This window comes from Silene latifolia, chromosome 7 (genome assembly GCF_048544455.1).
Source record: "Silene latifolia isolate original U9 population chromosome 7, ASM4854445v1, whole genome shotgun sequence".
NCBI lineage: Eukaryota > Viridiplantae > Streptophyta > Magnoliopsida > Caryophyllales > Caryophyllaceae > Silene > Silene latifolia.
Genome location: NC_133532.1, coordinates 120,195,870 through 120,209,378, shown reverse-complemented (window position 1 = coordinate 120,209,378; position 13,509 = coordinate 120,195,870). Strand labels below are relative to the sequence as shown.

At 39.0% G+C, this 13,509-nt stretch overlaps 1 protein-coding gene across 1 annotated transcript; it reads left to right on the top strand.

The window, feature by feature from the left end:
- The first annotated feature begins 580 nt into the window (after positions 1 to 580).
- Positions 581 to 9,153, top strand: LOC141592771 (DNA replication licensing factor MCM3 homolog 2-like). The gene is made up of 17 exons (XM_074413585.1): positions 581 to 730; positions 829 to 944; positions 1,579 to 1,787; positions 3,297 to 3,427; positions 3,508 to 3,746; positions 3,845 to 4,081; positions 4,311 to 4,465; positions 4,547 to 4,755; positions 5,029 to 5,194; positions 5,307 to 5,503; positions 5,732 to 5,791; positions 5,876 to 5,974; positions 6,848 to 7,059; positions 7,624 to 7,692; positions 7,786 to 7,927; positions 8,045 to 8,146; positions 8,831 to 9,153. The coding sequence occupies exons 1-16, from the start codon at positions 665 to 667 to the stop codon at positions 8,099 to 8,101; spliced, it is 2,364 nt and encodes a 787-aa protein (XP_074269686.1). The 5' UTR covers positions 581 to 664; the 3' UTR covers positions 8,102 to 8,146; positions 8,831 to 9,153.
- Positions 9,154 to 13,509: the final 4,356 nt, after the last annotated feature.

Sequence of the window (13,509 nt, the reverse complement as noted above, 5' to 3'; positions counted from 1 at the left end):
AAGACTAACCAGGAGTAGTGGTTTCAGACCGAATCAGTTCGATTAACTTATCAACTTGTCTATAATTGTAGGAAAAATTTTCGAGTTTAGAGTGTATCATGTTATCGTGCACCCTAATCAATAAGAATAAGATAATTAACCCACCCCTCCACAAATAATAAATGAAAATCTATCTAAAATTAAAATTAAAAATTTTCATTGAATACAGTGTACAACAATTTTATTCCACCAAAGTTGGCTGGTGTGAGTGGTAAGGGCTCTCATCTCTTAAACAAGTGGTCAGGGGTTCGATTCCTGACTCTTGCGAATGAAAAAGCCAAACTTGGGAGGGGTCAACCCATTAAATTGCCTTCAAGATCTGCAGAGAGATTAACCGCTTGTCGGTAGGGGATCTTCAGTCAACAAAAAAAAAAAAAAAAAAAAACAATTTTATATACCAAGCTATATCGTAGAATTTTTCATAATTGTAGTTTATACAAGGAACACATGGTTCGCGCCAAAAAAAAGGCACAATATAAAACAATCAATTAATTTCCCGCCAAAACGACATAACAAAACCGCATCCTTCGTTAAACCCCCGGTCGTCAGCCACATATCGACGGTAGACACCCCGATTTAGTAAAAAACCGTCTCTCTTCTCTCGCAGCTGAGAAAACCGACGTCAATGGATATCAGCGCCGAAGCCTTCGCCGCGCACAAGCGAACATTCCTGGACTTCCTCGATCACGACGTAATTCTACTTCGCTACTTACATTCGCTATCTCATTCTGCTCTCTTTTTCATTTCAAATCGGTAACCTAATTCCTTAATTTTTGATTGATTGAGCAGGTAGGTCATGGAATCTATATGGAATTGATTCGCAAAATGATCACTAACAAAACTCGCCGTCGTCTCATCGTCAATCTCTCTGATCTCTATGATTTCAATTCCGATTTGATTCGCAGGTTTTTGCCCTAATTTATGAAGATGAAGTGTTTTTTTTATTAATTGAGTTCAATTCCGATTTGATTCGCAGTTTTTTTCTACCTAATTTATGAAGATGAAGTGACTTATTTGAGTTCAAATGAGTGATGTTAATTCGCAGTTTTTTTGGCCTAATTTATGAAGATGAAGTGAATTTTTTAGATGACATGTAATGTTAAATTCGTATGATTTTCGCCGAATTTATGAAGACGAAGTGATTTTTCTGAAATGAAATAGGATGTTAAGTTCGCCTAATTTATGAAGATGAACTGATTTTTATTATTAAGAGGAAATGTCAAGTTAAATTAGTCGGTTTCTGACCTAATTTATGAAGATGAAGTTAATTTATTTTTTAGATGAAATGTCTTGTTAAATTTACCTAATTTATGAAAATGAAGTAAGTTTTTTATTTGAGATGAAATATCATGTTAAATTTGCCTAATTATGAAGATGAAATGATTTTTTTTCAATGGAATGTGATGTTAATTTGCTTAATTATTAAGATGAAGTGATTTTTAGATGAAAAGTGATGTTAAATTCTCAAGTTTTTGCCGTAATTTATGAAGATGAAGTGTTCTTTTGTTGAGCTGAAATGTTATGTTGTGTTTCTGGTAGGATGCTGAGGAGTCCTAGTGAGTATCTGCAGCCATTTGCGGATGCGGCGACAGAGGTGACTAAGAATATTGATCCGAAATTTTTAAAGGAAGGTGAAGGTGTTTCTGTTGGATTTGATGGTCCTTTTGTTTCCAGAAGGGTTACGCCTCGTGATTTGTTATCTCAATTCATTGGTTCCATGGTTTGCGTCGAGGGAATTGTCACCAAATGTATGTTTGTTTGACTTCAACATTTGTGGTTCATGGTTGTAGTTTGCATGTTTTGGATTTTAGTTTGTGATTTTGAGTGAAGTTTTGGTTTAGTTGTTTAATTTAAAGGCTTTGGTGCTTGCTTGTTAGTGATGTTTTAGTATTATTTGAAAAATCTTTGGGAATTTTAGGTTTGTTAGTATGGAGTACTTAGGAAGTAGATGACTAGCTGCTTGTGCTTGGACTATGGGGTTGGTAACAACTAACAAGTAAAGCTGTGTTTCCGCACATTCTGAGTAGTATTAGTAATAGATTGGGGATGATTTTGATTGTCCGGTTGGCTTTTACAGTTCGGCTGACAGCAGATGACAATTGGCTCATGTGTTGTTGTCGACTCTTTTGCATGGTTTAAAAGGCTTGTAGCCTTGCAGGTGCGTTATCAAACCTTTGCTCATTTGCGATGAGCGGCTTGCCTAGCCAATATACTGACTAGTTTATGCAACAGCCAGTGCCTTAAAGGCTCTAGCCTAATGGGGGTTAAGTGGTCATATGTATGTAACATCACCAATTGCTTAAAACATTACGCTTTTGTTTCCAAATGACCCATAGCGAGAATTGGGTCAACAGCTTCTACTTGCACATTACCAGAAGCACAAGTAGTTTACCATTTCATTTTGCTTTATTCCAGTAGAATTAAAATGTTGCTTGTAGAATTTTTTTGTAGTATATTATACAAGACAGTAGCGTTCCCTTACTTTTCATGGACATTTGGAGTTGCTTATTGAATTTTTTTGATTTATCATTGCACAAAGCTCATGGGCGTTTATCATTGTTTTTACTTGCCTGATTGTGAACAAGAAATTAATGTTATCCTGTTAGAATAATTTTAGTTTAACATGATACTGCTGAAGACTTGGAGAACAGAAAAGGTCCCTAGAGGCAGAGGAAGACCGAGACAGACATGGTTGAGAGTGATAGAGCACGATATGAGAGTTCTGGGGCTTGAGGAGAGTATGGTGACGGAGAGGGCACAATGGAGGGAAAGGATACATGTGGATTTTTAGTATTTGATGTTTTTTGACAGATTTAGTGTTTTTTATTTATTTAATTTAAAGAAATTAATTTATTTGTTTTTCTCTCCTTTATTACACACTTTTTCGACAACCACTTTCTTATAGATTTTACCTGATTCATTCCGGATCCTTAACTCTATTTCGGTTTTTAAAAATCGTTTTAACCTTTTCTCTCGATTTAAATTTTAAGTTTTTATAAAAGAAAGACGGAATTCGATTTTAAAACCCCTAAGTTCACCTTAACTTTCCATTACATTTTCGTTCTCCCTTTTGTTTTTTATCTTCCCTTTTTTATTCGCTTTTTGAGGCGTGCGTTCACCCATGGTCGGTTCGAAAGGATGATTCATGTCAGCCGACCCCAAATCATTTTGGGATTAAGGCTCTGATGTTGTTGTTGTTGTATGATACTGCTGAACTTTTGTGCCACACTGCCACCTAAATTTTGCTTTGTCTTCAGGTTCTCTTGTGAGACCAAAGGTTGTGAAAAGTGTCCATTTTTGTCCCTCTAGTGGCAAATTCATGTCTCGTGAATACCGGGATATCACGTCCACAACAGGCTTGCCTACGGGATCTGTATATCCGACAAGGGTGAGCTTAGTTTGCTTTGTATGGTGTTTTCTATCGTAGTAAGTCATGGACTGTTGTTCACTATGTAAGCACAAATCCAGGATGAAAATGGAAACCTGCTCGTGACAGAATATGGTTTGTGCAAATACAAAGATCATCAAACCTTATCTATGCAAGAAGTGCCAGAAAAATCAGCCCCTGGTCAGCTTCCAAGAACCATAGATGTCATAGTTGAAGATGATTTGGTGGACGCTTGCAAACCTGGGGATCGTGTTGCCATAGTTGGGATCTACAAAGCTCTTCCTGGTAAAAGTAGTGGCAGTGTGAATGGAGTATTCAGGTTTGGTTCATTCGTGTCTCTTCTTATTCTGCTTTAACTTTACGTCATATAATATCCTTTGGGTAAAATATGTTAATATGCGTAATTTTATTTTATAGGACGGTCCTAATAGCTAATAATGTGACCCTGCTCAATAAAGAGGCAAATGCACCAATTTATGCCACTGAAGACCTAAAAAACATCAAGAAGATGGCTGAAAGAGAGGATACATTCGACCTACTTGCAAATTCCCTTGCACCTTCTATATATGGACACCTGTGGATCAAGAAGGCAGTTATTTTACTTATGCTTGGTGGAATTGAGAAGAATCTGAAGAATGGGACACACTTAAGAGGGTGGGATTCTGTCATGTCCAACTCTTATGCTCTATTGTTTTCTTCTTTATTTCATCTTTTCACCTTTATATGATGTCTTCAGTGAGTCTGCTGTGACATGGTTGTATGCTTGCAAGTTGCAACCAAGTCATCATTTTCGTTATCAAATGAGTCATATAAGTTTTAGTATTGTTTTCATATCCTTGTGTATCATGCTAGTTTGCCTAATATTAGAGATAACTATTTTCAGTGACATTAACATGATGATGGTTGGTGATCCTTCTGTTGCCAAATCTCAACTGCTTCGAGCAATCATGAACATTGCTCCCTTGGCCATTTCAACTACAGGCCGGGGATCTTCTGGTGTTGGTCTGACAGCAGCAGTAACTTCGGATCAAGAGACAGGTACTACCCTTTGTAATTCCCCTATGGGCTATTGCTTTCTTGATTGATTGCAATTAGGCTAAACTTTTTCCGTGTTATCAGGTGAAAGAAGGCTGGAAGCTGGCGCTATGGTTCTTGCTGACCGTGGTGTCATATGCATTGATGAATTCGACAAGATGAATGATCAGGATCGTGTTGCTATACATGAAGTAATGGAGCAGCAAACAGTGACCATTGCCAAGGCTGGTATCCATGCGTCTCTGAATGCTCGATGCAGTGTTGTTGCAGCTGCAAATCCCATCTATGGAACTGTAAGTCAAGCCAAAGACGGATACATATACATGAATTTGTGTCCCCTGACACAGGAAATTTTTAAAATTTTTGTGCACTTTCCTGAAACATTTAAAATCTACGTAAACTTTGTATAAAAAATAGCTTTAAACAGGATAATGGAAACGGAAATTTCTAATCTGACACTTAATTATTGAGCTGCCAATTTGTCTTATGGATGCTTTTATTTTGGCTTCCATCTACTTTCCCTTCCTTACTAAGCATGATTTTGATGGCTTTATTCCTTATTACAGTATGATCGATCATTGACACCAACAAAGAATATCGGTTTGCCAGATTCCTTGCTTTCTCGGTTTGATCTCTTGTTCATTGTGTTGGATCAAATGGATCCTGAGATTGATGGTCATATATCTGAGCATGTCTTGCGTATGCATCAGTATCGTTCTGCACTAGATGGAGGTATTTATTCTTTCTTCAGTGCGCCTTGCATTTGACAATCTGAAAACTCATTTGACCTCTTTATTCCACTTAACATAGTTAAGACTTGCTCAAAAGGAGTAATATATTTCAGGTTATGGAATACTTGATGGGAGTTACGGAAGAGAAGAAGAGATGGATGCCGGTTCGTCTGTCTTTGTCAAGTTCAACAGGAAGCTTCATGGCAAGAAGGTTCACAAGGGTAGGAAGCAAGATACGCTTACGATCAATTTTCTTAAGAAGTACATTCATTACGCAAAGCACAGAGTTCAGCCCGAGCTGAGTGATGAGGTACTCACTTTTTTCTTCTACAATTTACGCCCCTCTATCACTCAAAAACTTACATGAGGCGATTTGATGTTTGAGACCAACCCGTTTACCCTATAACTATATAAGGAATTCAGTAGGATTTAGGTTTGTCAGATATGTGAGACCGTCTCGTGTAAAGGTATCTGTTTGAATCACAATACAGACCACTGAATTAATTTTTTCTTTTCTGATTCTAAACTATGAGTGCAGGCATCGGAGCAAATTGCAAATGCATATGCAGAACTAAGGAATGCCAACTCAAACGCGAAGGTATATGCATATTGCATACTTAACAGAGTTCAATTATATTAGAATGAACTCAGCTTATTTATCTTACACTATTTACTTCTGTAGGTTGGGGGTGGGGGTGGCACTCTTCCTATTACTGCTAGAACATTAGAAACAATCATACGACTGTCTACTGCACATGCCAAGCTGAAGCTGAGCAGAACGGTAACTTACTACAACCGTCTCCTTCCAGTCTCTTTTGTTTTGTTATGTCCTTTTCAGTTTTTAATAAGCTCTTTTGCCATATGCTTTGTGATTAGTTTCCAAACTTCAGCAGACTGAAGAGGTGATATTGTTATTAGCTGTTTTATAGCCACATTTTTTTGTAATGCCTTCTGAAGGGATGATTGTTGGATAATATGATTATTGCACTCACCACAGAGCTGTATTTTATAGTGGAACGGTTTTAGGGGAGTCTAAATTGATTAAGTATATGTCACTGTCCATTCAGACTTGGGAAGATTGGATTGCTGATTTCTTGAGTCTGATATCTGCAACAGTGAACTAATGTTGTTATTTGCCTTCAAAAGGCATAACTGATTTGATTAGATTTGTTATTGATTATTCACAAGTAGTAACGCATAAATTGATTAAAAGATGGAGATTATTGGCATAAAGAAACAATGTATTTAGGTTCTCCTGCTAAATTCTCGGAACGAAATTCTGTCCTTGTGCATGTTTTATACTGGAATGGTTTTAGGGAGTCTAAATTGATTAATAGTATATGTCACTGTCCATTCACACTTGGGAAGATTGGATTGCTGATTTCTTGAGTCTGTTATCTGCATTCTGCAACAGTGAACTAATATTGTTTTTTTGCCTTCGAAAAGCATAAATGGTTTGATTAAGATCTGTTATTGATTATTCACAAGTAACGCATAAATTGGTTTAAAGATGGAGTTTATTGGCATAAAGAAACAACGTATCTATATTCTCCTGCTAAATTCTCAGAACAAAATTGTCTGTAAGAGTCTAATTTTTGTTGTCGATTAATCGATTATGATTGAATATAATGTTAATATTAGTTTAATTTAACAGGTGTCAAAGTCTGATGTTGACGCGGCTCTGAAAGTTTTGAACTTTGCCATATATCATAAGGAGTTGACCGATATGGAAGAACGTGAGCAAGAAAGGGAAAAAGAAAATGAGAGGAAACGCAAAGCTGAGAATGACAGCACCAACAGTGAACGTGCACGCCGCACTCGTCGTGACAACAATAGCTCAGCTGGCGATGGAACAGCCACAGAAGGGTATGCCAAAAATATTCATATTTTTAATGTGTTTCTCTTCTCATCTTGTACTGATGGACATTTACAGTTTGGTTTACTGAATGCATTAGTCAGGAATTTAGTTCCACTTTCTTATTTTCTGTTTTTGAAATATGATGAAATCAAGCAAAACGGCTCACTAAATTGCGTAAGCTTTTGGAATAGTGAAGTTGCAGTCAGTCGATTCAATTTATGAAGCAATTTTCATTGGGAGTTATTACTAGGAACACCTTCTATGTGGTCTACACATGGGCGAAGCTACCACCCCCACAGTTCGCAATGCTCTGGAGCCTTTTAAGGCACTAGGCTTGTCTTCTTCTCTGTGCTCTAGACATTAGTCAGGATATCCTTCATGTCTTTCATTTGTTTCTCTGCCCTATCTTGGTACAACATCTCGATTGTGCTGGCCTTTTGCCTCCTTTCACGCTCGCAAAAAATCTACTCCCTATATCTTTCAGTTGAATTAGTAATGTTAATTCAAGCTAAATGACAAATTTATGGATTTCTGGTACAATATTCTGAGTGTTTGACCTTTTGTTCAATTAGTGGAGCAACTGAAGCTATGGAAGAAGACGAGACTCCTGCAAATTCAGGAATCAGCTTATCCCCTGAGAGGTGTGCATTTCAACTGCCCGTACTCTTTATTTACTGCGTTTCTTAATGAAATTGGCTTCTTATGTTGTTCCCTTTTGCTTTCTGAGCTGACAGAATTGAAGCATTTGATAGTACATTAGGTCAGCACATGAGAGCGAACCACTTGGATACGATAGCCATCTCAGATATAGACAGCTTAGTGAATGCAGGACAAGCTAATAATTACACAAGGCCAGAGATCATGACTCTTCTAGAGGTAGCGATCATTGAAATCAAATTGACCTCATTAATAAGTATCCTGACAACTAAATTTAATTTCTGCATATTTAGAGGCAACGGCATTTGATTGATGACAGTTATATTGTTTGTGCAGAGATTACATGCGGATAACAGACTGATGATCGTAGATGACATGGTACACATGATGTAGCACTTTCTGATCAGAAACTTCAACCAGTCAAGTGAACATTTGATGGTATGGCTTCCGAGTTCCAACTCGTAGATTCACAATCTTGCCAAATGTATTTATACTTGGTACAAACAGCTGAATCAAGGTAATGCTGACATTGGATTGAGACTTAGTTCACCGGCAAACTGATCCCATTTGACTCTTGAGAGCTGAATTAGGCCTGAGGAGAGCAACTCATTTTCTGAAACTGGAATTGGTTTATACTAAGCCCAAGCTTTTTTAGACCATATACCAACCTGTTCCGCAATTATTTGACCCAAAGCCACTCGCAAGTGATGCGATTTAATAGTATTGATAATTTGAAGCTTTAGATGACTAATCTACATGACCTGGGGTCCTGGGCCATAACCACCCAATATGCAACAACCTGGCCCAAACTGACATGTATTCTGAATGACCTGAACCTGATGATGTTGAACCCTAAGTAGACATGGCCTGATCTGCAGTGCATGATATACCCAAAATGACCTGATTACCTGATCCAAATTGCCTGTTTGCTAGGTCTACCAGGGAAGGATCCATAAACTTGCTGCGGTGCCCCTTTAAATATTTTGACGAATTTGTAGCATAAAATCCAATTTTTTTCAAAGAAAAGCCAAAGTAGCAATAGAACAGAGATTGCATATTTGCCACTGATTCGTTTCATTACCTATTTAACCGTTTTGCCGACTATCAATTTGCTGATGGCAGGCTAAGGAGATCACTGAGAGCAGGATGTAATGATGTTTTTCCAAGATATAGTGCTTAGGGCAAGTTGACTGCATCTAGATATGTTGAACAAGAGTTGTATATTCACACTTTGGCGGAAGCTACTGTAATTTAAATGCTTAACTTGATAGGGTAATTTACTGTAGTTCTTTATGTTAATCAAGTTTGTGGTTTAAATGCTTAACTTGATAGGGTAATTATTTTCAATTTCTTACATATTCCGGATATCAAGCTGTTTGTAAACGTCCTGCCTGATATGTTTGTCATGAAAATACAATTCATCAGCTATGGCTGTTTCAAATTTCTCCAAGATGTCGAAAATACATTCAAACACGTAAGAATAAAAAGAATTCTCATTGATTAGAAACCGAAGAATACAGACTATCAGATTAAAGGAAATAACATGAACATGCAACAAATAACTCAACACAGTAACTGAATTAACTACGAAAATGACAAGTAAAAAAGTGAATTTCAGAATAAGAAAGCTGCCAAAGAAGCAACAACAGCAAACAAGCCTGAAACTTGAATGCTGACACCAGCACTCTGCATAACTGGAGATGGTGCACTGGCATCTTCGGTGACTGCATTACCGAAAGTGGCGAATATGGTGATGATCATAAAGATCGCGAGAACAAATGATGTGAATTTGTATGCTTCCATTTTTCTTTAACAGAATAGTGTGGTTATTTTTTCTTTAAGCTTGTGCTTGTTTGGTTTTGGTGTGAAAGATGAAAAATGGGGAGGTATATTTATAGTAAAATTTCGCGAATAATAAAGTAATTAGCCAACTAATGATTGATTAATTTGCATATAATTAAGAAGAACAGAATTATTGGGAAGATTATGGGTTTATGAGTGTAATGACTAATGAAGTTTTGTTTATAAGAACACTTACTCTGAACAGGCTGTATAGTTGTTAAGGGTTCATGTTAGACTCATAATTAGACGTTTTTCTTTCCAGATGGGGTGCTTTGTCTGTATTACTACTGTATTAATACTTTTGTACTCCCTCCTAATAACCACCAGTTGTGTATTTTTGTGCTTGTGTGCTTTAGTTAGTGTCATTTCTTGGCGTGCAATTTTTTATGTGAAACAACATTAATTTTCATCAAACCTACCTGAGATTCGTAAATCACTTTTATAAAAAAACTATTCCGTAAAATAAATAAAAGATATGGAAAGTGCTATGCATTTAGCATTGGTTGATGTTGTTTTAAGAAAAGTCATTTTGTTCGACCTTTACAAATTTGTAGTCTGCTTGTGTTAAATCACTTGATGTTGTACAACAGTAATAGTATCGATAGTAAGAGTAAGGCCTTCAATGTCTTTGCCATAGTGTCACGATCCGGTACTTTAACCGGATCGTGGTGCGCACCCTTATCCGTCTCTAGGGCAAGAATGCCAGCAACAAGGGTCATGTACTAGTGAGGGATCGCCCACTAGCACGTTTCTTAGGACTCGGGGGGTGTGTCGGGAATCCTAGACACGATTATTAAAGTCCGACACACGAAAGCAATAAAAGTAGGTAAGAGAAGAGCAATATCAAACTTAAAGATGAGAAACGGTTTTGATTGACTAGCACCTCTCAAATAGGCTTATTTGATAGTTTGGTTCCTATAGCAGGATACATTGAGTGTGCAGAATAGCGATACGTTTTGCAAACACCTAAAAACGTATCTTAAACTAAAAACGAGACTCCAAGATTCGACACGCAGAAAATAGTCTTGGAGTACTAAATGAAACTAAAAACAGAAATGAAAATACATGAGTACAAATTAGAAATCTAATGGCTCGAAGTGAAAGGACCATGCGCGCAATTCTCAGGGATTATGCGCCTAAATGTGCGGCTCCTTACACTCTCTCCCACCTAATCTGTTGCCGCCTTCGGCGACACAAAAATCTCGAACGACGCTTCAGTGAGACATCCTCGGTGAGCTGTGGCCGTCCATGCTGCATTGAGGTTTGGCTTTCTCTTTGCTTCGGCTCGTAGATACTTTTTGGTCCACACCATGATCGGATTCATCGTCCCTTCAAGGATAGAGTGCAACTCCTTGTGGGTGAGACTACCTAACATCATGTCCTCCAAGTTTATCACTCGCTTCTAGTCATTCTGGAAATTCCATGTCCTCGTTCCTCGAGCGAAAACTTCACGAGATCGTTCCAGGTGCTTGCTCCAGCGCACCATCACCTTGTCCATCACCACTTCAGCACCTGCATTCAAAGGTAAGTGAGTTCTCCAGGACGCCGAATCAGCATTTCGACGCGGCCCTCTAATGGTACGAGGCCTTCTCATTTGGGTCGGCTAACCCTCACACAAGGACGTCGAGTTATTACATCGACGCAACCCCCCTAATGTCACAAGGCCTTCTTCCTTGGGTCTTTCGCCTCCCGTTGTCTACCTCCCTTATAGGTAGTAGATACTTGTTCTGTCTCTCAAGCCACTTAGCAGCGTAGTTAACCTAGGTCTTGTTCGCCTTCGGTTCTATTGAACCTTTGGCCATTCTCCAAGTTGGCGCCCCTCGTCTCGGCATTGGTATCACCCTCATTGCCGAGATTTAGGGGTTCCCCTGATGCTCGTCTGCATCTATGGTCTTCACTACGAAAGACCCCCTCAACAGCATTCATTCGTCACTCGGCTTCAACACCATCATTGCTCTCTGAAAGAACTGCATCCCGAGTACTAATTTGAAGTCATCAAATGGAACGGTGGTGAAGTCGAGCTCCCCTTCCCACTCACCCACTTGGATCGCGCGATCCTCTTAGCCACTCTTTGGATATATCTCATTTTCCCATTAACAGACTTCAAGCTGTTGTTATCATTGCTTAGAACCAGTCCCAGCCAATCGGCTTCTTCTTTTGTCACGAAATCGTGGGTGGCGCCCGAGTCGATCATTTCCCGTGCCTGCCTCCTATTCACCATCATGTCCACGTACATCAGCCCCGTGGATTTCTTGGCGAGGGGTTCATCCAGCTTCCCCATCGCACTCAGGGGCGAAGCTAGTAGGTGGCAAAGGGTAGTCGCCGCTACCCCAAACAAAAAAAAACAATTTGAACGATGATTCTTTGCTACCCCAAATCTTAGTAATTAGGAATAAATAGAACAGAACACATAAAATTGACAATGAAACTGGTGTGTCTCAGTAGTGGGATGAGTGGTACTCCAGCTAGTTGGCAAGGGTTCGAGCCTTAGGACACAAATAATGGTGTTTTTTTTTTTCATTTTCAATACCTCATCAAATGATTCTTTTAATGGATCGGCGAGTAATCTCAAATAAATTTCGTTAAACCCTCCCAACTTTACGGTAACAATTCAATAATTAACTTTTCGCCTTTTGATTAATTTATTATTTGTTGCAATATCGCTGATGTCCAGTCTATTTGTGTAATCGGGACTTTGTTTTCTATTTTACTTAAAGACTAAATCGTAAAGTATCAAAATTATATAAAAAATAAAATGAAGATAAGCTGTCAATTATATGATGAAGATTTGAAGTCATTATGTAGCAATGGTTACACGTTTTATGCGTCGGAAAACTATATAATCCAAATTATAAGCGAACAATAAAGTATTTTAAAAAATTTAATGTTATGCAACAATTTTTTTTGGTAAATCCCATTTTTTCTTAACAATATTTTTTTGCTACCCCATACATAAAATCCTAGCTTCGCCCCTGATCGCACTTATCCTCCGAAGTGAGCCCATTCGTGGCTAGCCCTCGTCATCACTCGAGTCTTCGTTGTACTCTTGGTGATAGTCGGCCAACGCCCCATTAATGTGCTCCTGAGCTCCTTTCGGCATGTTTTGTAACATCGCATTAAACTCGGCCTTGTTAAGACAATCGGCCATCTTGTGGGGACTTTTGCACAAAAAACACACAAACGACTTCTTCGTTGTAGATGCGGTAGAGTACCCCCCCGGAGGACGAGCTTGCGGTTGAGTTCTCATTACTCCCTGATCGAGCTTGACTCCCTTGTGAGTAAAACCGACTGCTCCCAACCGAAATCGAAGTAACTTGCGGCCTCTTCCAATTAGGCCCATACTGAGGTGCACTAGTATTCTCTGCGGGTGCTACATCATGAGGCTCTTCTCGCTCCCTGAAGAAGTCGAGGAGCCGGTCTGCAGCTGATATGGCTGAAGACAGAGTCTTAGAGCTATGTCTCATTACCTCTTGTTGGCCCACCTCTTCAATCCGTTGATGAACTCGAAGGTTCTGTCTGTCTCGGTCATTTCGGAAATCTCAAGCATGCACGCTAAGAACTCCCTCACATAATCTCGGATTGATTTGGTGTGCTTCACCTCCTTCAACTTTCCCCGAGCGACAAACTCTGCGTTCTCGGGATAGAAGTGATCCTTCAAAATCCTCTTGAAGTCGGCCCATGATGTCACTGTGATCGTGCCTGCTTCCATTTCCTTGTACTTCGCCCTCAACCACATCTTGGCATTGTCCGTTAAGTACATACTTGTCGTGTCGACCTTTTCTCCTTCGTCGAGCCCACTTACTCGGAAGTACTGCTCCATATCGAAGACAAAGTTATCGACCGTTTTTGAATCCCTCGCCCCATTGTAGGTATGAAGTTGGGGCGCCTTCACCTTTCGGCCCTCTAAAGATTTATTGTCGTTGGCCACGGCTTTAATAAGCGTGGCGCAAATGTTCTCT

Coding starts and splice junctions, on each gene's coding strand:
- LOC141592771 (XM_074413585.1), top strand. CDS start 665: ATGGATATCAGCGCCGAAGCCTTCGCCGCGCACAAGCGAACATTCCTG. Junction 5,195..5,306: donor TCGTTCTGCACTAGATGGAG/GTATTTATTCTT, acceptor AATATATTTCAG/GTTATGGAATACTTGATGGG. Junction 5,504..5,731: donor AGCCCGAGCTGAGTGATGAG/GTACTCACTTTT, acceptor CTATGAGTGCAG/GCATCGGAGCAAATTGCAAA.